This window comes from Microcaecilia unicolor, chromosome 7 (genome assembly GCF_901765095.1).
Source record: "Microcaecilia unicolor chromosome 7, aMicUni1.1, whole genome shotgun sequence".
In the NCBI taxonomy this organism is placed as follows: domain Eukaryota; kingdom Metazoa; phylum Chordata; class Amphibia; order Gymnophiona; family Siphonopidae; genus Microcaecilia; species Microcaecilia unicolor.
This window is the reverse complement of record NC_044037.1, coordinates 3933770-3959755: the sequence shown is the minus strand read 5'-3', so window position 1 is coordinate 3959755 and position 25986 is coordinate 3933770. Positions and strand designations below refer to the sequence as shown.

Here is a 25986-nt window from a genome sequence, read left to right as displayed (position 1 = left end):
AGTCTTGGATATTAGGCAGGGCACTGATTGCCAGTTGTGAGTGGGGCATGAGAGGGAAGAGGAGGGTTGGTTGTGAATTTGGGGAAAGGAAGGGGAAGGGCGTTACCCGCTTACCCAGTCCAGCTTGAACACGATGATCCAGTTCTGGTTTTATCCCATGCCAAGGGTTCAGGTAAATTCCTTCTTTATGCAAATCCAAAGCACAGGTGGGGGGTAATCCAAGGACTAGTTTGTTAAGGCTGCGTCTTGCCCCCCTCCCCAGGTGCTGAATTCACCTGGGGGGGGGGGATCTCGACTTTGACGTCAGCAGGGATTTAAATGGGGGGAAACTAGATCTGGGCTGGAGGAGCGGCTGCAGCTGGGAGCAAGATCCCGAAAGACCAGAGCAAGGCTCTACTACCCCCCTCCCTCAATCTCGGGGGCTGGAGCTAGGATTCAACAACCCCCCCCCCCCCCCCCACCCGGGGGACGGAGCTAGGAGTTGGCCTCACATATCCCCCATCAGAAAGCGGCTGTACAGAGAAAGATCCCCTGCGGGTGGGGCACGGATCGGTCTCGGCCATGGCCTGGGGGGGTCCCGTCGCCGCCGTCTTCCTCTGCCTGTGGCAGCTCTCAGCAGGGATACAGTGGCTGTAAGTGAACCGACCCCCCCCCCCCCCCTGAATTTGTGCTTCACCCCTTCCTTTCATACCCCCCTTCCCCTGGCTCCCTGCTTTATTCAACACCCTCCCCCCCCCCCCCCAAGTGCCAGCCAGTGAACACTAGTGCAAGAGAGTTTTCACTTTTTAAAGCCCAAAGAAAGCAAAAGTTCGGCTGAGACTGCCGAGGTCAGAACCAGAACCTGCACTGCTGACAGCAGGTTCCGGTTCTGATCCGCTTTCTCCCTCCTGGCACCACATCCCTTAGCTGACAGGTGCCGGTTCTGATCTGCTCTTTCGTGTTTTCCCCAAGGATTAGACACTTTGCTCATTCTTTAACTTTTTCTGCTTGGAAAATGTTCATCTTTCAGGGTTTTTTTTATTTGTTTATTTACTTGTATAATGAACAAAACAAAGGGGAAAAGGGAAAAAACATTATCTAGGTTGTACATTATGAATCACTAGACATGTTTCACAGATATATCAAAGAACATGAGAAGAAAAACACTTAATACAGTAAATGAATAGATTGTAAACAAATGGAAAGTCAAGGATTAGAGTTAGTTATTAGTAAGTTTGTCCTCAGGTTTCCATATTTTCATTCCAGTTGGATGATTTTCCAGATGCATTGTTCTATCCCACTGTTAAAACAAGTTTCAGTTCAAAGTGACTTACAAATTATATTCTGGTTAACAGTTACAGTATTTACATTTTGGTTGGGTCTTATAGGCTGTGGCTTATGATTAATAATCAGAGTGGACAGCAGTTAATTAATTATTTGTTGTAGAATTTTTTAAAGGGGTTTGTTTTCAGTTCTTTCCTGATTTAAAGATAGATAGTGATGCTTTTTGTGATCTTTGGTATTGAGTTCCATCATCTGGTGCCCTGGTAGTTAAACCTGGCCATGTAGGTGAATTTGTAGGTTATGTTTCTGTAATTGGGTAGATGTAGAAGTAAGTAGCTCCTGGTTTCTGAGCTTGCGTTTCTTGGGGATAGTCTTACCAAGTCTAGCATGTATTCTGGAGACATACTAAATACTATTTTGTATATGATGGTGCTTGCTCAGCTCATTCTGCCTTGCCTCACCCTATGCCTGGAATAATCTTCCTTTACCCATACGCCATGCCCCCTCCCTACCCATCTTCAAATCTCTGCTTAAAACTCACCAATGCTGCCTTCGGCGCCTAACCGCTCGAGAAATATAAAATACCCCAATCTATCCACCCTATCAGATTAACTGTTCACTCGTCCTCTAGATTGTTCTCTTGTCTTTTAGATTGTAAGCTCTTTGAGCAGGGACTGTCCTTCTATGTTTGAATTGTACAGCGCTGCGTAACCCTAGTAGCGCTTTAGAAATGTTTGTTGTTGTTGCTTTGAAGATCAGTCTTGCCTTAATTGGGAGCCAGTGTAGTGCTTTGAGTAGTGGGGTTGCTTTTTCATATTTTGATTTTTGAAAACTAGTTTTGGATGGTTTCAGTGATTTTAGTGCACTTTCCTTGCAGCCAATGTATGCTGCATTGCAGTAATCTAGCTGTGATTTGTACTATTATCTGGAATGATTGTTTAGGAAAATAGTCTCTCATCCTTCTCAATTTCCATAGTGTTCTGAAACATTTTGTTGTTACTGCTGATATTTGATTGTCTAGTGTTAGGTATTTGTCAAGGATTATTCCCAGTATTTTTAACTGTTACAATCAGATATGTTTGGTGGTTGATTGTGAGGTTCTTCGGGCTTGACAGTACCAGGAATCTGGTCTTGTGATGGTTTAATTTGAGTTTGAAAGTTTCTGCCCAGTTTTTCATGAGGTCCAGACATGTTTTAACTTTGTCTGTAATTTCTTTGATATTGTTGTTTTGAAAGGTATGCAAATGGTGACATCATCTGCGTAAATGAATGTGTTGAAGCCCATTAACTCCAATTTTTTCCGAGTGGAACCATCTTTACATTAAACAGTGTTGGTGATATTGGTGAGCCCTGTGGTACCCCACACTCTGAGATCAAGGATAGTTGGTTGGACATCTTTAGAAAGTCGTTGAACCATGTGGCCACTGTACCACTGATTCCCATGTTATCTAGTAGGATCATCAGTGTTGCGTGATCAAATGCAGTGGACATGTCGCATTGCATTAATAAAATGTTCTGACCTTGGCTTATTAGGCTTCTGAACTTCAGTATCAACGTTGTTAAGACTGTTTCGGTCTGAAACCTGATTGGGATTTATGTAGGATTGAGATACGTCCAGATGTTCTTCCAGAAGGAGAAAGGTATTTCACGCTCAAGCAACACACAAGAAAGGGTACCCTGTGCTTTACCACAATGCCAACAAGAATTAGCCACACTCAGACCAGACCTCCACTTTTTTTCCATAGTGTCCACAGTGTGTGACGAGCCATAATATAGGAATTGCTGGAGACCACTAGAGAAGGTGGGTAGATCTAGATCTTCTAAATCCAGTTGTAGGTCATTTTCCCATACTTTGAGTAAACCTTTTGGTAGTTTATTCCCGATAATCTAGTTTATGGATATAGCTTTCCCTATGTTTATAACAGCATCACTCCAGACGTCCTAATCTGAGGTTTCTTTTAAATGTTTATGGAGCTTCTTAAGAGAGTGTGTGACAACTGTATCCGATAGAAATATTGATAAGGAGAATATCTGCTGTTCTGGGAATGTAACTTACTGCCTTTTAATTACTTGATCCAAAGACCAAATGCCAGAGTTCTGCCATACTGGCCAAGTGACTGTTTTATGGGATAATTCCATAAGGAGATCTGATTTGATTGCCAATAGAAGATTTTTAGAACAGTTCCTTTCCTCGCTGTTGCTTTGTTTGCAGTCTCCTGTCCCCGGGTTTTCAGCTTGTGTTATGTCTCTGCTCCTTTATTCTGTATTTGAGGAAAGTCTGGTAGGTATTTTGCATGTGCAAAACAAAAAATACCCCCCCCCCCCACATTGTTCCCTCTAAGCTAAGTGGGAGTCCGCCAAGTGCATTGCTGCCAGTGGGGGGGGGGGGGGGGGGGGGGAGGGCAGTGCTTCAATACTGCATTTTCAATTGCAGGGGACAGGCATCACCCTCCACTGGCAGAAACCTAGATTTGGTGAGGACTCCTGCTCAGCTTAAGAGGGAACAGTTCCCCCCCCCCCCCCCCCCCCCCCCGAAATCAGAGTAGTGGAACCAGGGCACTGTATTTAGGGCAGCAGAGGGATGCCCCAGGCCTCCACCAGGGAGCAACATTTACATTCCTGCTGCCAGTTGGCTCCAGATTTGCTGGCTTGGTTGATCCTGTCTTCGCCTGCCTTCGTGCAGGGATTGGTATTAGTTCTGTGTTGGCTTTTTTTTTTCCATTCTCTAGACAAGCAGGACTACAGGCTCCAGTATGCAGTGGGGTAAACTCACAATTAGAGCAACCTGGAGTCCACTGTGCTTCCTAACTGCTGCCTTTTTCCAAAGATTGGGTTGTTTGTGTTTGAGCCCTGGGAATGACTAAGAGTGAGCACTCATAGAAAGAGGAAAAGGAGACGCTCCGATCCTCAGGAGCAAGTGCAAAACCAGCAGCAGGGGGATGAGGAAGCCAAAGCTCAATGAAAATGAGTCTCTCTTGCTTCCAAAGTACTGCAAACGTACTGTCAAAAGACTCGACACGGCTGTGTTTCAGCACGCGTCTTCATCAAGAGCCAAGATGAACACGGTATAACAAGTATGGTAATCAGGGAAGGTTCCCAGGAACTCCTTTCACTAGGCAAATCTCTCCTAATTGTACCCTTCTCCTGCATTGCTAACTCCAGACTCCGTTCCTTTTATCTTGCCGCACCTTATGCCTGGAATAGACTCCCTGAGCCATTACGTCAAGCACCATCCCTGGCCGCCTTCAAATCCAGGCTAAAGGCCTACCTGTTTGATGCTGCTTTTAATTCCTAACTTGTCACCTGCTTGTAACCTTTATTTTGTCCTACCCTTATCCCTTATTTGTCCTGTTTGTCTGTCCTGATTTAGATTGTAAGCTCTTTTGAGCAGGGACTGTCTTTTCTTCATATTAAATTGTGAAGCGCTGCGTACGACTAGTAGCGCTATAGAAATGATTTATAGTAGTAGTACTGTGTTTATTTAGGCTCCCCACGAAGGAACGCCTGCTGAAACATGGCCATATGTTTGCAGTACTTTGCAGGCAATAAAGACTCATTGAACTTTTGTTTCTTCACTTCCTGCTACTGGATTAGGAGTGTGAAGTCACCTGAAATAACAGAAACCATATTGTTTTCAAAATTAAACCATAATCAAGTTTGAGTTTTGCTCTTTGGGGAAGGGTTATTGTCAGTAGTGTGCACTAAGAAGAATACCCAAAATGCCTCAAGTATTTATTAGCGGAGGTGGAACATAGATGGATAAGAGAGTAAGAGGACCCAGTCGATTCCCCCAAACTAGTCTATATAATTTCTAGGGATAAGTGATGTCTCTTCCAGTTCTACCTGGCTGCTAAGTTTTTATGGATGTTTCTTTCAGGAACTTGCCGAAACGTATTTAACTATTTTACCCCACTTATAGTTTTGTAACATAGTAGATGACGGCAGAAAAAGACCTGCACGGTCCATCCAGTCTGCCCAACAAGATAAACTCATATGTGCTGCTTTGTGTATACCTGACCTTGATTTGTATCTGCCATTTTCAGGGCACAGACCATAGAAGTCTGCCCAGCACTAGCCTCGCCTCCCCCCCCCCCCCCCCCCCCCCCGGCTCTGCCACCCAATCTCCGCTAAGCTTCTGAGGATCCCTTGCTTCTGAACAGGATTCCTTTATACTTATCCCACGCATTTTTTAGTTCTGTTAAATTTCTGTCATATCCCCTCTATTTTTTTTTCAAGCTGAAAAGCTCTAACCTTTTTAGCTGCTCTTCATAAATGAGGTATTTATCCCCTTTTATCATTTTTGTCATCCTCTGCATTCTTTCTAGTTCTGCTATATAACATTTTTTGAGATTAAGACCTGTTGCACCAGGGACTAGTCCTGCGGAGATCAAATTTGTTCATCCCTTTTTGGATAATCGCTATTGTTTTATTTTTAGCAGCCTCAGCACACTGGATTGAAATGTTCAATGTATTGGGCAGTGACTCCTAACATTAACCCATTGTATTTGGGATTATTTTCCCCTTTGCCCTTGTCTATATTATATTTTATTTCCTGTTTATTTTCACACGATCTTCTCCAAATCTGTGCAGTCCTCGGCTGTTTTAATGAATTGGACTAATTTTGTGTTCACAAATTTGATCACCTCACTTGGCACTCCAGATCACTTACGAATTTGCAAAATGCCCAGGTCAATACAGACCCTGAGGGTAGACTGCTGACCATTTTTCCATGTAGGAGTAAATGTTAGCCACTCTTTTTCCTGATTATTAGCCAGTTTACAGTCAGTCCACAACAGCCCACTGTCTCTTAATGCTTTCTGAAAATCTAAATATACTACTCAACGGACTTACTTTTAGTTAACGTCAAAATTCTAATGAATTGTTAAGGCAAGACTTTGCTGAGCATTTGCTGACTCATTTTCCTTAAACCGTGTCTGTCTTTAAGGTCAGTGACTGGTTTTCAGTATAGCTTCAACCATTTTGCTTGGAACTCAGATTCACCAGTCTAGAGTTTCCTGGATCAGCTCTGGAGCCATTTGGCATTTACATTGCCAACTTGTTAGTCCTGGGTTACCACAGCTGATGTGACTAAGAAATTGCTAATCAGTAACTAGTGAACTATATTTGAGCTCTTCCCGGACTCTGGGGGTGAATACCATCCAGTCCTGGCAATTTCTTTACTTCTGAAGTAGTAAATTTACATCTATAATATTTTCTAGACTTAGTGATGAGCTTTAGTTGCTTTGAGTCATCGCCATCAAGAAGGTATTCTGGTGTGAGTATGGCCACAGGAAAACAAGAGGAGGTAAAGATCTAAAACCTCACAGACGTGTAGGTATCAACAAATTATGAGGCAAATACAAGGAGGCTTTTCAAAGTTCGAGGCCTTTATTGTAGTCACAGAAGCAACACATATAGGAACCGACATGGTCTTGTTTCGGCGTATGAGCCTGCCTCAGGGGTCATGTTCTGTGGGAGGGAGAAGGGGGAGAGAAGAAATATCAAATGAAACCCTGAAAAGCATAAGAGACACTTGGGGCTAATTTGAATGGAAAACAAAATACTTTTTTCTGTTTGTATTTTGATTGTATTATTTTTTTTGGGGGGGGGGGGGGAGGAATGCTGGCTTCGGCCTAACCCCTGGTAAACCTTTCCTCAGCTGAGAGGTGCCCAGCTCTACCACCGGCTGCCTTTCAGGTACTGCAGAGGACTTGCAGCTCATCTGCATATCCTTGCAGCCTTCTCCGGGGTGACACCCAGGTCCACTCCGATCCACTCTAGGTGCCCAGCGCTCCCACCAGGTGCTGTGCCTCAGTTCCCCAGGACCAAAGTCCACCATCCTAACCACTAGGCCACTCCTCCATTAATAAAGGATTAATTTTATGCATTGAGGTTAGTATGAGGTTATATGTCTAGAATAGGGTGTTTGTTACAGGCAGGACTTAGGGTTTTTTTTTTTCCTTGTCTTTCTGTAGCCAATTTAAATTCCCGGAAAGCAGTGGGCTTGAAACCAGGGTTCAGATCCCACTTCCTCCCATTTTGAAGCTACTTTTCACCTCAGGACTGATACTGTACCCTAGTGGTTCCCTGGTCCTGGAGGCACCCCAGCCAATCAGGTTTTTAGGATATCCACAATGAATATTTATGAGATAGATTTGCATGCCCTGCCTCCACTGCATACAAATCTCTTGTAGATATCCTGAAAACTTGACTGGCTGGGGTGCCTCCAGGACCAGGTTTGGGAACCACATCTGTATCCTGGTACCTCAGATTCCTGATTAAGACTGTAAGTTCTTTGGGACAAGGGCTTACAATCTTGAATACATAACACCATTGTACAGTACTGGTATACTTCCAGTAGGTGCCGTAAAAAAATAAACTGTACTAGTTTGGTTTTCCCTTGTTGCCTACTGCACTTTGGCCCAGTGGAGGAGGTGAACACAGTAACACTCTTCTCTTAGGCTTTCCTTCCAAAATTCATACCCTGAAGAAAGCCACAGCACGATGGCTGAAATGTCGGATCTTGTTACTCGGACACTTGCGTCTATCTGCCTTGTTTTAAAGAGAGTTGGTCTGCTTAGGATGAGCTTTGTTAAAGTTTCTGATTCTGAGGGCGAGCAGTGTCTTCACAGGATACTAGCAGCCTCTGCTACCTAATGGGAGTTTTCCAGCACCAACATGAAAGCTGAACATGAAGACTGCCTTTTCCATTCTGTATCTAAATCTTACAGTACTACAGTAACAGCATCGCAGCCTCCATCAGGACCCAGTCAACAGCAATGGTGTGCTTTCTTCACCATTACATTATGTTACACAAATCTCTTATTGTAAATGTTAGAATTATGAATTGGGCCAAAGTGCAAGAAGCCAGAGTCAATCTGTTTTTGTGGTATTGAAACTGTGCACTCTCTGCTCAGGGATTTAAGTTCCTACCAACATCTGGCAAAAACTTTATAAAATTACCCCCCTGTATTGTGTGATTTAGGGAAAGATATGGTAAGTTCTTGGGGTTGGCCTTGCCTTGGAATGAGCGAGAGATGCTCTCCAGTTCCTCTCTCGGAAAGTCACATGAGGGGGTGGGAGGGGGAGGTAGTTGGATGGATTCTGTTTCTTTGCTGGGACTTTGCTTTACAGTTTACTCGGGACTTTGCCCTCAAGGTCAGATAAATTGAAGCTTTAGCAAGAGAGGGGCTACCCTGATACCTCTTTCTCCCCCTCTGCTCCAGGGGTCTGCAAGAGAGCAGTGGTCCAGTGGCCTGGAATGAGAGCCAGCACTGTCGACTTTTGAACGGGTTGGTGCCTGAACAGATCCAGCTCTGCAGGAGGAACTTGGAACTGATGCCTACCATCATCCGGGCAGCCCAAGAAACCAAGGCCAGCTGCCAGGGGAGCTTCGCAGACATGCGGTGGAACTGCTCCTCCATCGAGCAAGCTCCCAACTTAAGTCCTGATCTCCTGAAAGGTAGGATGTCCTGATTAGGAATTGTGCTCTTTTTGACAGGTGGCCTAGCTCAGAATTTAATTGATCTGCATTTATGGCTCAGTTTAGTTCTTTAAGGTGCTTCCTGTGATTGGGCACTGCCCATATTCTGCTGTACTGAATGACTATGCGCAGAGTGGCAGCAGACCAGGCATTGTTCTACAGCAGAGGTGTCCAACCTTGGCCCTTTCCAGCTCATGAGATCTATTTGCATATAATGAAGGCAGTGCATGCAAATAGATCTCGGGCATATTCACTGGGGAAATCCTGAAAAGCCAACTGAATTGAGGCCCTTGTGGACTGAGATTGGACAACCTTGTTCTACAGTACCATGATAAAGCCAGCCTGAGGGAATACAACTCTACACTTTTCCAGCTGTTCCTTCTCTTCATTTTGGGCTCCAGCTCCATCAGAACCAGGGCTGGGATATAGCACTATGAGCATTAATTGGTGGAGACACAGGGATTTTTTTCTCATGTTCCTGTCTCCCTCCCAGCCACTGCAGTAACAGTCCTTGGTCACAGGCCACATTGGGTCTTCCTCTGGCTTCTAGCTAGCGTGGGCCAAGAGGTGTCAATCTGTGCAGTGAATGAGACTCCTGTGCCCTTGGGGGCAGTGAACTCTGTGTCTGTAGTGTCTGGCTTGGGTCCAACGAGTAAAAGCCAGCTCAGTGTCACGTGTATAGCACAGTCCCTGTGCCGTGTATTTTATTTTTGTTATATTTGTACCCCACGCTTTCCTACTCATGGCAGGCTCAATGTGGCTTACATGGGGCAATGGAGGGTTAAGTGACTTGCCCAGAGTCACAAGGAGCTGCCTGTGCCTGAAGTGGGAATCGAACTCAGTTCCTTAGTTCCCCAGGACCAGAGTCCAACCCCCTAACCACTAGGCCACTCCTCACAAGTTCACTTCCCAATGTGGGTCTTCTGAGCTCTGGATCAGAGACAGTATCTGCATCCCTGAGAAGGAGCCATTTGCGATTGTGGTTTCTAATGGCTAAATTCAGGGTTAAGGAGTCCCTGGCTGAGCACTTTCACTGCAGTGACTGACAAAGCGAGTTTGGAGGGGGATAAAGAGAACGAAGGCTTGTAGTGCTGCATCCAACTGAGACGAAAACACAGAAGCAGGAGAAAATGGCAGTCAGAGACAAACTGTTGGAAAACATGGATTTCAATGTAGGCATTTCACAATTAAACCAAATCAGAAATATTGGATCATTGGAGGACAAGGTTTCTGTCACAGCATTATCGTGTCCACCTCAAATACTGTGTGCAGTTCTGGTCACTGTATCTCCAAAAAAGATATAGTGGAATTAGAAAAGTTAGAGGAGGAAGCCAAATGATAAAGGGGATGTGATGGCTTCCCTATGAGGGGGCTCTTCAGCTTGGAGACGACATAAGAGGTCTATAAAATGAGTGAAGTGGAACGGGTAGACGTGAATTACGTTGTTTACTCTTTCCAAAAATACAAGGACTAGGGAGCATGCAATGAAGCTACGAAGTAGTAAATTTAGAACAAATTGGAGAAAGTATTTCTTCACACAACATGTAATTAAACACTGGAATTTGCTGCCAGACAATATGGTAAAAGCAGGTAGCTTAGCAGGGTTTTAAAAAGTTTTGGCTATCTTCCTAAAAGAAAAGTCCATAAGCCGTTATTAAGATGGACTTGGGGAAATTCCACTGCTTATTTCCAGGATAAGCAGCATAAAATGTATTGTACTGTTTGGGGATCTTGCCAGGTAATTGTGACTTGGATTGGAAACAGATGCTGGGCTTGATGGACCTTCAGTCTGTCTCTGTAAGGTGATGCTTATGTACTCATGGCTGATGTATTTATTATGTGTTGAAATAGTTAATTACACTGTTAAGATGGAGCAGAGAAATGGTGATGTTAAATGTAGCCGGTCAGATTCTGTCCTCCAGATCAAATGTTTTTCCAACTGTAAAATATAACAGCTTAGATTTGGTTAAAACTCCAGCAAAGAGATGGTGGATACATTTTTACCCTAGGTGTGTTTGAAAAATGGACCTGGTCCTTATCTCTGGTCTGTGCTGGCAATAACATCCAGCAATTCAAAACAGCCACAGTGAATGTGCAAGCGATTTCCATATTCAGGGTCTCAATGTATGCAGATCTGTCTCATGCATATTCATTGTGACTGTCCTGAAAACCCAACCAGTCAGGTCATGGTGTGTTTGGAGTCTATAATCATTGAGCAGAGGAAGGTGGGATTTATGAGATGGTCCCTGTGGGCAGCTCCATGTCTAACGCTGGCAGCAGGAATTTATGCCTGGCTAATATACAAACCAACTTCTGCCTCCTCGATGTGGACGGCTCCTCTTGAAATTAACTCACAGCTTCATAGGCCTAATTCAGTGGCGTAGCCACGGGTGGGCTGGGGCCCATCCACTTAGAGCTCAGGCCCACCCAACAGTAGCACACTTTTAATGGTAGCTGGTAGGGATCTCAAGCTCTGCCAGCTAAAGACTTCCCTCTGATGGTAACGAAAACGCTACTCTCCATGATACTGGCACCTGTGCATCAGGGGCGTAGCCACGGGTGGGCCTGGACGGGCCCAGCCACTTTTCCTTCAGGCCCGCCCAGCGCCCACCCTAACAAGCCCCAACCCAAGCCATCTTTTCCTGCCTCTTCTGCTGGCTCTCCCCATCCGCGTGGTCTGTTTAATTTTAGTCCTTGAAGCGCCGTTCTCCCTCCAGGACCGCACCGGTGATTCCGATAGCCTTCTGCCAGCGTGCATTGTCGGGGGCGGGGCTTCTCCTTAGGCGCATCCCACTCAGGATGCGCCTGAGAGGCCCCGTCCCCGATGACGCACGCTGGCAAAAGGCTATCGGAATCGCCGGTGCGGTGCTGGAGGGAGAACGGCGCTTCAAGGACTAAAAATAAACAGACCACGCGGACGGGGAGAGCCGTCAGAAGAGAGGGAGGGGATGGCGAAGGGAGAAAGCACTGCCAAGGTAGGCCGAGGGAGACAGAAGAAAATGCCGGGGGGGGGGGGAGGGAATATTTTAAAATTACTGTGTAGGGGTGGGGTTGGGAACAGCCCACCCAGGTTAACGCGGGGCCCGCCCAAAATGGCAGGTCTGGCTACGCTGCTGCTGTGCATGCTCAGTTTTCAGCGCATGCCTACGTCAGACTGCCAAGGTGGAAAGAAGCATTTTCCTGCCAGCTGAGAGATGTTGTTGGTGATTGGGGGGGGGGGGAGAACACTTAGTGCCCACCCACTTCTTGCCTAGGCCCACCCAAAATCTGTTGTCTGGCTATGCCCCTGGGGCCCTAATTTGGAAGCGTTGAGGCCGTATGTTGCCTTGAGTGTCATTTATAAATGGGGTTAAAAATCCCCAAAACTGAAATGCACCCTGGGCAGTGAGGGGATGGGTGGCAGTGGGTATGTAACATTAAGACTGTATTCTGCTCTTGTCCAGGAACACGGGAGTCGGCCTTTGTCTACGCCCTTGCTGCTGCAGCTGTCAGTCACTCCATCGCCAGATCATGTGCTTCAGGGGAGCTCCCCACTTGTTCCTGTGGGACCGTCCCGGACGACATCCCTGATTCTAGCTTCAGATGGGGTGGGTGTGGGGACAATCTGCACTACGGCCTGCAGATGGGCTCCGCCTTCACAGATGCTCCGATGAAATCCAGGAAGGCAGGAATGCAAGCCAGCAAGCTGATGAACCTACACAACAATGCAGTGGGCAGACAGGTGTGTGTGTTCTGGATGCCTGTGGTGCAGTGGGCAGACAGGTGTGTGTGTTCTGGATGCCTGTGGTGCAGCAGGGCTGCTGTTGGTGATCATTCAGAAACTGGGGGGGGGTGTAGAAGGCAGGACCCAATGGCTCATCTACTCTCCCTTCTTATTTCCTGCCAGCACAACGTGACACCTGCATATCACTCTCGCGCTCTCTCTCACATATCCCCACCATCTTGGGTAGGAGCAAACAGCAGAGCCCCAGTCTGTCCTGGTGACCAGTAACTAGTCTGTCTTTCAGAATGTTCACAATGACTATGAATGAGAGATCCTGAAGACCAGACAGAGGACAGGCTGAAGATGTCCATTTAGTTCCATCTGCACCCACCTCCCGATGCCTAACCCTGATCTATAATAGCCAGACATACTAGTTTAGCGGTTGCCCGAACATCTAGCTGTCTAGGTCCCCTGTGTAGCTTGTCATAGGTGGCCCATTTTCCTACTAGAGCTTCTACTGGCTGCTGGTATGGCTCTATCAATATGATCTGAATTGCTACCATCACTATTGAGCTTCCCAGTTCTCCGGGTAGTGTGTTAGACAGAGCTGCATTTCCACAGGGACTTCAATTTATTACAGAACTGGCAGCGTGCCCAATAACCTGGTCACCTGATGCCTCTTACTGCTGGGACCTTCTACATTTCATGGTAATCTCTTTGCCTTACCTTCAGGCAATCCCAACTCCCGACAACGTGAGCACATAGAGGGGTATCAGCACAAACCCATGATACCAGCTCCCTAATTCAGCAGTCAAGGAGACTCTGTGTTCATCCTTTGGCTTTCCTATACCCCATCAATGTTAGCTGCCACCACGCTTCCAGGGAGAGTGTTCCCAGCTTCTATTCACCATCATTTCTGGGGAAAACTCTTCTGAAGCTGCCCCCTGCCCCCTCGGAGCTTCTTCACATCCCATTATTCCAGGACTTCCCAAATGTGGTTTCTTGTGCATCATTGCCTTTCTAGTAGTTGTAGCAGAACCCTCCACCCTTTGCCTCTCCTCTAGGGTTTACTTGTTCAGCTGTCTAAGGGCTGCTCCAAAGTGTGCTCAAGCTTTGCGCAGGGTTAGTACAGCTTAAGCGCACAACTTTGTGGGCACATGATGCAGAAAGGAGGTTTGCGCAGAAGCTAACCCTGCGCAAAACCTTCAATTCAAATGCCTAGAAATGTGTTGAAGACTGGAAGGCCTAGCACAATGCCAGGGCTTCAGTGCCAAGTCATAGCAGGCACAGAGGATGTACACCCCGCAACAAAATCTCTAGTGGACCCTGACCCCCCCTATGCATCTTGAAGGCAGGAGACCTTATTTGGCAGACTGATCCAGTTAATGGAAAGGGAGGGGAGGTGGGGCAGGGGGGAGGAACTAGAAACGAGAAGAGTATGAACAAAACCTGTCTTGAGGTTGCTAGGAGGTTCCATTAGCAGTGTGGGCAGAGTACTGGGTAGACTGGCTGAGCTGGTTGGCCTGTGTCACTGTATGAAAGGAGCTGTGTTGACCATTGACAAAGACAGAAACCCCTTTGTATATATGACGGTATATACAGAGCAACAGAAGAAGGGAAGGGGCACAGCATGGAGGGGAGGATGGGACGGGTAAGCAGAGGAGTTGTTTCACTTTATGCTGCATCTCACAGCACTGGAAGAGGTTTAGCCTTCAGCTGCGCCGTCCGTGCAGATTGGTGTTTGGATGGCGCGCTGTTTCTGATGTCTCACTTAAATCAAAGCCAGCAGATTGTTTTCTGACTGCTGGTACCTGGCTTTAGAAGACGTTACTCCAGGTATATAGAAATGGATTATGTATTTGTTGAGAATCCAGCCTGGCGTATTTCATATTGGCCAGGATCCTGCTGATCTTTATAAATGGGGGGGAAAATTTTCTAGAGAGATCGCCATCACCATGGAAGAGTCTGAGACTCTGATGTGTAGGTGTCAGCTCAGTTTACCAATCCTTGTCCACTCTGTCCTATAACTTCCCTTGAACAGACTTATTAAAAGTTGGTGCGATAGATGTTGATCTTCCCTTGTGTGAATGGTATGATGTAACTTGTGTCTTTCTTTCTGGCTTACACAGGCTCTCGTTGACTCTCTGGAGACTAAATGTAAGTGTCATGGCATATCTGGCTCCTGCTCGGTGAAGACCTGCTGGAAGGGGTTGCAGGATCTGGGCACCATTGCCCAGGAACTCAAGGTGAAGTACCTGGGAGCCATCAAAGTGATTCTCCGGCACATGGGTCTCCGAAAGCAGCTGGTACCCAAGGAGTTGGACATGCGGCCTGTGCGAGAGGTTGAGCTTGTGTACCTGAGTAGCTCACCGGATTACTGCACCAAGAACCCAAAAGTGGGCTCTCAAGGGACCCAAGACAGGTAACTATTGCACCATAAGAGTAATGATGTTGGAGTATCTTGGCCAACCTCACTAAAGACTTTTTCAAGCAGGTCTAGTGTAAGCAAGCATACCTTCTAGAACAATATTTCCCAAGTCTGGTCCTGGCGTTCCCCTTGCCAGTCAGGTTTTCAGGCTATTCACAATGAATATGCATGAGATGCCTCCATTATATGCAAATCTTTCATGCATATTCATTGTGAATAGCCTGAAAACCTGACTGGCAAGGGGAACTCCAGGTCTGGACTTGGGAAACACTGTTCTAGAAAGACTTCTGTATTGCTTCTGTTTCCCAGTTCCCTCTCAGTTCTGCTCCTGGGCTGTCTGGGAACCCTTTCGCTTTAGGAAAGAGGGGTCAGCCTTTCCAGTGCACAGACCTGTACTGGGCTCTCTGGAGAGCTATTTTCAGACCAAACAGCTCATGAGAGGTTCAGCATCTTTTTGCTTAAGGTCCTCAAACGTGTGAGAAAAGTCCTTGAATGTCACTGTGCTTTACTCCCCCTGCCCCCCCCCCCCCCATAAGGGATGAGATAGCAGCTAAAGGCAGTGAGAGTCTGTTCCTCTTTTTTTTTTTTCTCACCAATTGGGGAGGGGAGGTCATTGCATCAGAAGCAAGAGTGTGTGGATTCCCTCTTGCTGTTGATGCAATGAAGCCCCCCCCCCCTTCCCCAACTGGAGGAATAGCCTCTCACTGCCTTTAGCTGCTGTACTGTAGAGCTTGATCCTTTCTCTGTAAAATATTTACATGCAGAGATAAAAGCTTTGCGCAGTTACCCTCATAAAGAGTGTTAAATACTATTCCTGGTACCTGCAGTTCCTCCCTGTCCTTCCTCATTGCTGGCATTTGTGGTTAAGTGAGCATCACTGGTTTTTGTTCCGGGACTTTCCCTGGGCCAGGAGCAGCAGCAGGCAGCTGGAGAAAGGCAGTGTGTAATGGTTTATCACAACAAGCACTTTGAGCTCCTTTAATCTCATCTCATGGTGCTGTGAGGCAGCTACCCAGGTGCTGCCATAGAGGTTTCACAATTGGCCGTTCTGTGGGTTGCCCAAATTCTCCTCCTTGTGATGCTCTTGTGGGCACACATCACTCTGTATTGGGTCAAACCAGAGGCTGCTTGACCCTATGCTTGTTAAAACTGTCTGTGGCAGACTGATAAGACATAGAGCAAACTCCATCCTGTCTCCCTTTCTAAAGTTGCCAACTGGATCTAGATTCACCTGACAGTCCTGGGTTTACCCCATTACACTTTAAATTCTAAAGAACTCCGCCACTTAAAACTCATAGAATTACTTCATAAACATGTATGTGGTAACATCTGTTTTCCCAAATTAAATTTTACAAAGTTTCAGTTTTATTTTTTTGTTTAATTTTTTGGAGGAAAAAAGCCTCTGCATGTCCTCTGTCATTTAATGTGTTTTCTTTAATGACTCGCTGGACGTTCACTCTTCATTGACTAAAAATCTCCATTTTTTTTATTTTAACTTATCAAGTTAAAATAAAAAATGGAGGTTTTTAGAGGCTTTTTTTTTTTTCCTCCAAAAAAATTAAACAATTAAATGACAAAAATGTGTAAATTGAATTTGGGAAAACAGACATTACCACAATTTAGTTTACCTGTAGTTTTGCTTTTGTTAGGAAATGCAACTGGAAAATCGGAACTAAGTCCCTGCATGCAATGGGGTAGACTTGGGATCAGATCAATCCAGGTGGCAACCTGAGTCTTTGTGCACCTGTGGCTTGGTTGGGAAGAAAAAGTATATTGTAAATCTGGGTAGTTGATTGAAGCTCTGCTGAATTCTGCCTTCAGCTGGGTCTCCACAAGCTCATAATTGCCTAGATGAGGAGAGTAGGTTTGAATCTGTGCAAGCGGGTGACAGCTGAGGCCCAGTTTGAATAGTTATAGATCTTCTTTACCAAAAGGTGGGTCTGTGTTGTAATGTCCTTTCTTTTCCGGCCCCCAGGCAGTGTCGGAAGAGCTCTGTGGGCAGCGATAGCTGTAATCTCATGTGCTGTGGCCGTGGATACAACACCTACACCCAGATCCTGCTGGAGCGCTGCCAGTGCAAATACCACTGGTGCTGTTATGTGACCTGCAAGAAATGTGAAAGGACTGTGGAGAGATACGTCTGCAAGTGAAGAAGGCGTCTGCCTCCTGCACAGATTTCTTCAGCCATGGCTTTGTGAGTGCTTGTCGGGACTCAAACTCCAAGTAGCTCTACTTGAATCACAGGCTTATTGGTTAAGTAGCTGAAACTGGACACCCTTGGGGCATGGCATCATCTGCATCCTTTAGACTAATAACTTTATCTACAGCTATGAGATGAGTACAGTGCTGTGTACTGGATCCACTGTACCTGTCACCACATACAGGCCTACAGCATTGTTTCCACCAGTCCTGCTGACTTTACAGCCCTGCACTTTAGGACCAGGGGCCCGTCAAATGGCCTTTACATTCTTCTGACCTTTGAAACTGTCCTACAGGAGGACAAGGCTGTCAACAGCTGTGTGCGGGGAGGGGATGGTGGCGTCTTTGCACTGCTGCTGGCTTCACCGTAATATGCTGTGCTATGCAGGGACAGGTTAGTTGCACCTTGCTGTGTATGGGGAAGGGGGTTACAGTGCTGACTTCGTATGCTAAGACAGAACATAATTGCCAATGTGTATTGTTTTCATCAAAGTGGTCAGTGAACAGAACGCAGCTGCTCCTCAGTTTACCCCCTTTGGATGGAGAGCCAGCTGACGTATGAGTGGGCCCTGCCTCTGGGTAAAGGGGGAGGAGAGGAGGCTTCTGCAGCTGCCATTGCTAGAGGATGGCTGGACCAACAGAAGCTGAAGAGGCAGCGAGGGGAAGTACATCTAGCCACTAAACTGCAAGGACCTGGTTTTGGTCTGCACTGGGGGGAGGGAGAGGGGCAGACTTCCTCTAAAACCAGTCTGGGCTGCAGCCTGGGCCTAGTACCCCCTGATAACCAGCTACTCCATTCTGATTTTATTCCATTGTATAGCTGGAGCTTTTTTGGGGATAGAACCAGAATAAGGAACTGGCCTGTGGGGGGTGGACCCCATCTCGGCAGGATTCGGAGGAGGTCCTCGCACTGTAATCTGAGCTGCTTGGCAGGAAAGGTTGTTCACTTATTGAGGTGGAAAGGTTCAGACTGTAGCAGCCTGACGGACTGACCTGTCTCATGAGTTGCAGGGTGCAGTGTTGTGTGTGTGGGGGGGCTATTATCTTACTGCAGACATTGGGGGGGTGTATCACAGCTGCCCTCTCCATCCCCTTCTCCCCCATGCCTGTGTGAGGGTTTTGTTAGTCTAGCATGCTGTGAGCCTCAGCCAGTAAGCTTTTTGGGTGGGGTGTGGGCTGCCTTTCCCAGGTGACCTGGAGCCCTACTAGTGTTTAATGTTCTCCAGTACTGGAGAGCCATGGGTGGGGGGGTGGGGTGGGGGGGGGGGGGGGAGGGACATTCATGGAGAGTTTGTGTTTTAGAGAAATAACAGAAGGGATGGACTATGGTGGCTTCACCTTCCTTTCGATCTATTCAGCAGCTGCACCTGTTGGCATCTAAAAATGTTCAGTTGATCTTGTGGGTTTGATTTTTTTTTTTTTTTTGTAATAAATGGGGGGTTTTTTCCCCTCTTGCTGCTGTTCTTAAACATGGTTGTGTCTTTAATTGGACTTTGACTTGTACTCCTTTGGTACCATCATGTACCCAGTCAGTGCGATTTTCTCCACAGGGATTAGTGTTGCACAGGCCGTGACAGGAATGAACCTCACTCCTAAGGAAGGGCGTGTGCCAGACTCGATGAATCAAAGAAAGGGGCCTCCTGTGGCTCAGATCCACACAGGGATGGGAGTGTGCAGAAATATCGAAATTATACTTTTATTTACACCTTTTAGGGAGAAATTCACCCAAGACTGCATACAGCAAGAAAAATAATCAAAACACAACATGGAATGTTGGTTACAATGTCAACACAATATACACGGACACATTTTAGCAATCTTAAATACACAGATTTTGAAGCGTTTAGAGGATATGGCTGGAACAGTGGCAATGCCCGATTCTTGCCAGGACCAAACACTTTTTGGTGGGGTGGGGGGGGGGGGGGCGGCTGTGGCAGGCTCTGTCCTCTAAGCCTCTATTGATGGTGCTGCCAGAGCTTGAGGTTGGGCCCTGGCCCCAGTGACCCCATCTGTTCACTGCCTACCATTCTTACATTTATGTAGGGTCAACACTCAACTAACAGGAGATGTTCCTGAGAAACAAGGTGATTGAGGGGCTTGAAGAGCAAACGTTTTGGGATGTTGTCCTCCAGCCCCAGAAGCTCAGTGAACGAGAACAGAAAAAGCCTTCTGGGGCTTTGTCCATGTTGACATTGGCCATAGTTGACAGAGCAGAGAAAGCAGAAGCTGGAGTATCCTGAGAAGAGTGGAGTCCTTAGAACAAAGGATCATTGATTTGTCCTGGTCAGAGAGGAAGTTGGAGCTTCATCGGAGAGGATGAACTGAAGAGTTTCAGAATAAGATGTGAATGCTTCCATTTTCCTGTTTTGAATTTCAGCCAAAAAAAAAATGTATTTTCACTCAAAACTGGACTGGATTGGATTGTAGCTTCTGTAGCGTAAGGCTTGAAGTTAATATTAATCCTTCCTGTCTCACCCCCTCCATAGAGTCAGATGTGAAGGTCTTTGCTGCTCTACCTAGATTTTTATAAGTTGAATGAACACTAAATCCATGGGAAAGATGTGTTAATGGACAGTAGTCACAGATACCTTCACTTGTATACCTGTGTGTGTTCCTGTGCAGTCCACATATCTTTTTTCCTCTCTCTATATAGAGAGCCAGGGCATTGTACTGGAGGCTTTTTAGGCCTGTCCTGGTAATCATGGTTTGGGATTCCTGGTGAAATGGAAGTTCTTTGGAAGTTTATTTTTGTTTAGTCATGCCTGTGCAATGCTGCATGATTGTAATGATTTCTCTGTCTTTCTGCTGTTGCAGGAATTGAGATAGGAATTTGTGATACTTCAGGAGTCAGACAGCACACACCAGAATGAGAGAGTAATCTTCTTTATTTGCCAGCAAACAAAGCAGGACATCAGTTCTAGCTCTCTTCTCCTCTGTCTCAGCTCTCTGTGTCAGCTCTCTTCTTATGCTGTCTTCTCCTTCTTCTGTCTGTTCCTTCTGTCCTTCTCTTTCTTCTGAGCTCCTTCTGACGTAAACTGCTTCTGCTCCTACTTAAATAGGGTCCTAAGCCCTCCTCCTAGCCTAGCCCAGCCCAGCCCCCTTACTCTCCAATTGGTTAAGGAATTAGATTGGCTACCTTGCCTCAACCAATCATTACTTTTGAAATATCAGTTACATAGGTTCCAGACATCCTAAACTGACCTGTGACCTGGGGCCCCTCAAGCCAGACATTTGGTCTCCAGAACTCTTACATTTCTCATTATGATTGATTTCTCATCTATGGCTTAAACTGGATTCCCTTAGAGACTAAGAGGCCCCATCTAACATTAATTATTCTCATATTCCTAGTCTGATTCATACTAACTGCTAACTGAACTCTGGCATTCATTAAAGGGGTCAAAGGCTAGTCTTACTTAATGGCATACTGCTATACTTTCAGGACTATTCCTACAGTTACCTATAATTAATCAAGGAGAAGAGAGCTGACTAGTTCTGACCTTTTTCACCTTCAGCTTATACATTGAACCAGCTAGGACTGCAGAATAACTCAAAACACATGTTGGCCCCCCTTCACTGTAGCCCTACTCAGAACGTCAGACAGAGAGTTGAACAAACATTCCACACAGAATTATTAATTTACACAGAATACAACATATTCTAAAGTAAGCATTCTTATAAAACATATTCTACCTATCAAGAACTTCTAAATTCTAACTCATTTATATCTAGAATTATTTAGACTCTAACTATTTCCTTCTAAGCAGTGTTCAATTTAATCCTAAACAACTGCCTGCTTACAAAACTATTCAGTAAGCCTAATAATGTACAGATGTTGAGCCAGCTAGCATTGGCAATTCACAAGGGACAGAGTTTCATTTCTCACTGACCTTTCCTAACCCAGCCCGGCAGCTAGAGTCTAATTAACTCCAGCTTGCATTCCTTCATTTGCAGGACTGAAGAGAATTCAAACTTCAAGCTTTTAATATCATTTCTTATATATATATAATTATTTCCATGGCTGCCTCATTCCCCCCTTTGAGACTAAAATCAGCTTATGCAGAGATAAGTCTCACAACTCAGACTCTGGAGATTATAGTGATCCTAACTAGGAATAGACTTATGAACCACCATTACCCTACTTGTTAAGGTCCGACGGCATACTGCCGAAGCACATGAGGCCAGGAAACAAAACAACAACCCTGCTAAAACTAAGACTATTAGGGAAATGAACAAGGGACGTATCCAGGAGGTCAATGACCACCACCAGGAGGTAAGATCTAATCCTCCTCGGTAATCCTCCACATTAAGGCTGGCCAACTGTAGGACTTTATCCATAGCATGCCTAACTACATGCGTCCTATTTATGACAATAGTACAGCACTCTGAAGAATTTAGCACTGTGCAGAGGCCACCCTGAGCTGCAAAGAGATAGTCAAGGCCCATACGATTATACCTAGAAACTATACTTAATTCATTAATTTGATCCTGCAATGCATTGACTACCACATTCAGCTCATGAACTAAAACATGGAGTAGGGATTGAAGTCTCCGGGTAGCCATACCTAGTTCAGTAATACCCGCTACCGGGCCTCCAATTGGAATCCAGGCTGTGGCAGAAAGGGCTACAAGTCTCTTTTTAGTCAGAGGATAAGTAGAATTGATATACTGGAGGGCTAATTCAATCGCCTCATCCTCTGTGGCAACGGAGGAGGGTAAGGACAAAGCCTCTCGCTTAGAGCGGTGCGGGGATAGTGGCTTAAGAGGAATAACTTTAGGAAAATAATTCAAGGTTACCAATACACAAAAATCATATGTGGAGGGAAGAATCATGTGGAGGACATTATCACAGAGCCAGTAATGACCAAGGAGAGGGTGAGGAAAGTTCCCAATAAATGTTGGCTCAGGCTGGACAGGGTACTTAGGGTGCCCATAATGCGAGCCCCTATCCCAGGGGGAACGAAGACGAAATGGAGACTTTGCACACCATAGGCGCCAATCCCCAATTGTGACAGGCCGCTCATTTGTTAGTAACTCTTCATACCCCGGGGACTTATGAAAGTAGAAAATAAGCTTGGACACTATAGTCTTCTCAGTGGTACGCTTAGGAGCCAGATAATCACCTGGGTCATAATCTACAGGTATGGTAGCAGGGCACATAGGAGTACCTGGAGAAACTACCCACACGGATTCTCCTTTTTCTGGGAGAACATTAGTATAGTTACAGGGAATGGGAAGAACAGTTGAGATGCTTCTTGTTAAACAAAACACTCCAGAGGCTGGATAGGGAGACGTAAAAACTGGCCTTAGAGAAGATTCAGAGGGGGAAGTAGCATTATAAAAGGACCACCAAGTATAATCCTGGCTCCAAGGGCCTGAACTCGAAAAGTAGGGAGGTATAAGAGCTGGGAGTTGCACAGGGACAGGAACAGCTGGGACATCTGTGGTATAAGGAGAAAATCGGGAACACACAATACAAGGGGAAGTAATCTTTGCCTGGCTAATTAGTTCCTGGACTGAGTGTAACCAAAGGTTGGAGCGAGTTGGGGTGTTAGGAACAAGGAGGCAAGGAGTAGAAAACAACAAAAGCATCCAAACTACTAACATTTTCTTTCTTCCTAATCTAAAACAAATACAGCAAACTAATTAAGCAATAATATTTCAACAGTCTGTGCTAATCACAGATTACTCTCATATAGTGTTCTCAGTCTTTGAGTTCTTATACCAGTTGGGATAGACCCTCAACTGACAAGGATCAAGCTTTCAAATTCCAGGAAAGCCAGAATCAGGCAAGAAAGAGTCTCAGTGTGAAGCCGAAGTTCAGCCGCTCCTGCAGTATGCAGTTGACCCTTCTTTTCAGCTAGTAGATTCTTTGGTTCGGGTCAAGCGCAACTTCAATGGCTCCGCTGGATCTCTTTCTGCTCTCCACTGTTTAGGCTCCGTCTGATCCGTGCTGGGCTCAGTCTGGTCAGCAGACTTAATTCGAGACCAATGGACCCATGGAGTTATCCCTGCGACCTTCACAGCTGCAGGGGTAGAAAGCAAAACAGTAAAAGGTCCTTTCCATCGGGGCCCCAAAGGCTGGAGCTTCCAGTCTTTCACCCAAACTCTATCCCCTGGCAGGAAGGAATGTACCTGAGCCTGGAAGGGGACAGGGTTTATTTCTCTCACATAAGACTGAAGCTCAGAAATTATCTTTCCCAAGAGGGCTACCTGTTCCTGCACCTGGGCAGACCCTAAAATCCCTATGTCTCCCTTAATTCCCTGCAAAATGGCTGGGGGCTTCCCATACACAATTTCAAAGGGAGAGAGGGCTGTTCCTTTAGTTGGAGTGCATCGGAGGCGGAAGAGGGCTAGTGGCAATGCCTGTGGCCATTTCAATTGGGTTTCCTGACAAATCTTTGCTAGGCTATTTTTCAAGGTTCTGTTTGCTCGCTCAACCTGCCCTGAACTCTGGGGACGATAGGCACAATGCAATTTCCAGGTAATGCGCAATGCGCGGGACAGGGCCTGAAGTGTGGCTTCAACAAAGGCGGGACCATTATCTGAACCTATGGCAAGGGGCAGTCCATACCTGGGGATGACATCCCTAAGGAGAGCTCGAGCTACTTCTGTGGCTTTCTCAGTGACTGTAGGATATGCTTCCACCCACCCAGAAAAGGTACAAACCATGACTAAGAGGTATCGGAGCCTACCACTCCTGGGCATTTCTGTGAAGTCTATAACTAGGGACTCAAAGGGTGTTAGTCCTCTAGACTGAACTCCTGGTGGAATACGGGGTCCCTGACGAGCATTATTCTGGGCACAGAGAGTACATCGGGCAGAGGCAGTGGCAACCAGACTATCCAATCCTTCCAGCACCACTACTCGATTGAGTAGGCGGGCTAGTGCTGTTTTCCCTAAGTGTGATAGGTCATGAGCTTGAGACACTACAGGCCAAGCTAGGTGGCGTGGCACCAGAACTCTGGTATCAGGGAGATGTAACCAGCCATCAGGTCTCCTTACCGCACCTTCTTCTTGAGCCCATTTCTCTTCCACTTGGGTATACATAGGTGTCCATTCTTGCAATCGGATTTGGAACAGGGGAGTCACAGTACTTGCTGGGGGTCCTCGAGCAGCTTCCTTGGCCACCCGATCAGCATGGCGGTTCCCTCGGGCCACTGGAGTATCTATTCTTTGGTGTCCCCTGCAATGAATGACAGCTACCTTCTTAGGGGCCCACACAGCCTCTAGCAGCTGAAGTATTTCAGGTCCATACTTAACAGGTTGGCCTGCAGCATTTATGAGTCCCTTTTCCTTATACAAAGCTCCATGAGCATGTAGAGTTGTGAAGGCATATTTGGAATCAGTATAAATGTTGGTTACCAGTCCTGCTGCTAACTCCAGAGCTCGTATGAGGGCCACAAGTTCTGCTTTCTGGGCTGAAGTTCCTTGGGGCAGGGCTCTTGCTTCTATCACCTTGTCCTCTGTCACCACAGCATAGCCTGCCAATCGCTTGGAGTTCTCCACATAACTGCTTCCATCTGTAAAATAAATTACATCTGGGTCCCTCCACGGAACATCTTTAAGATCTGGTCGACTGGAATACACTTCATCCATGGTTTGGATACAGTCATGATCCGGTGGTCCCTCAGATGCTGGCAAAAGAGTGGCAGGATTGAATGTAGCCACTGTTTCCAGGTGTATCCGTGGATTCTCACACAAGCTAGCTTGGTACTTAACCATGCGGTTATTTGTAAACCAGTGGTTGCCCTTATACTCCATGAGGGTGAGAACTGCATGGGGGACTTTAACAACCAGTTCTTGCCCCAAGGTCAACTTATCAGCTTCCTGGACCAGTAAGGCTGTTGCTGCAATGGCCCTCATGCAGGCTGGCCATCCTTTAGCCACTCCATCCAGCTGTTTAGACAGGTATGCAACAGGCCTCTGCCAGGATCCCATCATCTGGGTCAGCACACCCAGAGCAACCCCCTGTCGCTCGTGGACATACAATGAGAAAGGTTTCTCCACATCAGGAAGGCCTAACGCAGGGGCTTGGAGTAGGGCTTTCTTTATGGCAATGAAGGATTGTTGAGCAGTAGGTCCCCATTCAAATGGTTCCTTTTCACCCCCCTTTGTGGCCTGGTAAAGGGGTTTCGCCATCAATGCAAAATTTGGAATCCAAATTCTGCAGTATCCGGCTGCTCCCAGAAATTCCCTAACTTCTCTTCTGGACTTGGGTTGGGGAATTGCAGCTACCGCTTGCTTCCTACTAGCATCCAGTCTCCGACTTCCCTGGGAAATGCAAAAGCCCAGATACTTCACTTCTGACTGACAGAGTTGGGCCTTTGAGCGTGAGACCTTATAGCCTGCATCCAAGAGTAGCTCCAGCAATTCTCTAGTAGCCTCAAAACACTCTTCCTGAGTCACTGCTGCAATCAGGAGGTCATCTACATACTGGAGTAAAACTCGCCTGGAAGGCTCAGATTTAAAAGTCTTAAGGTCTTGCCCTAGGGCTGTCCCAAAAATAGTGGGGGAATTCTTGAACCCCTGTGGCAGGCGAGTCCATGTATACTGAAGCTTCCTTCCTGTTACTGGGTTTTCCCATTGAAAGGCAAAAAGCAGTTGACTGGCGGGGGCCACCCGAATACAAAAGAAGGCATCTTTTAGATCTAGTGTCGTGAAATGAGTAGCTCCAGAAGGTATCAATCCTAGCAGGACATATGGATTAGGCACTACAGGGTGTAATGAGATAGTGGATTTATTGACCACTCGTAAGTCTTGGACTGGCCGGTAGTCCTCAGTCCCTGGCTTCTGAACTGGCAATAGTGGTGTATTCCATGGAGACTGGCAAGGACGAATAATTCCATGGGATAACAGACGATTCAGATGTGCTTGAATCCCTTCCAGAGCCTTTCGGGGAATTGGGTATTG

The 25986-nt window shown here is 46.3% G+C and overlaps 1 protein-coding gene across 1 annotated transcript; it reads left to right on the top strand.

The window, feature by feature from the left end:
* The first annotated feature begins 361 nt into the window (after window positions 1-361).
* On the top strand, window positions 362-18295 carry LOC115474174 (protein Wnt-11b-like). Its single transcript, XM_030209521.1, has 5 exons — window positions 362-632; window positions 8490-8725; window positions 12190-12467; window positions 14579-14871; window positions 16853-18295. The coding sequence occupies exons 1-5, from the start codon at window positions 562-564 to the stop codon at window positions 17025-17027; spliced, it is 1053 nt and encodes a 350-aa protein (XP_030065381.1). The 5' UTR covers window positions 362-561; the 3' UTR covers window positions 17028-18295.
* Window positions 18296-25986: the final 7691 nt, after the last annotated feature.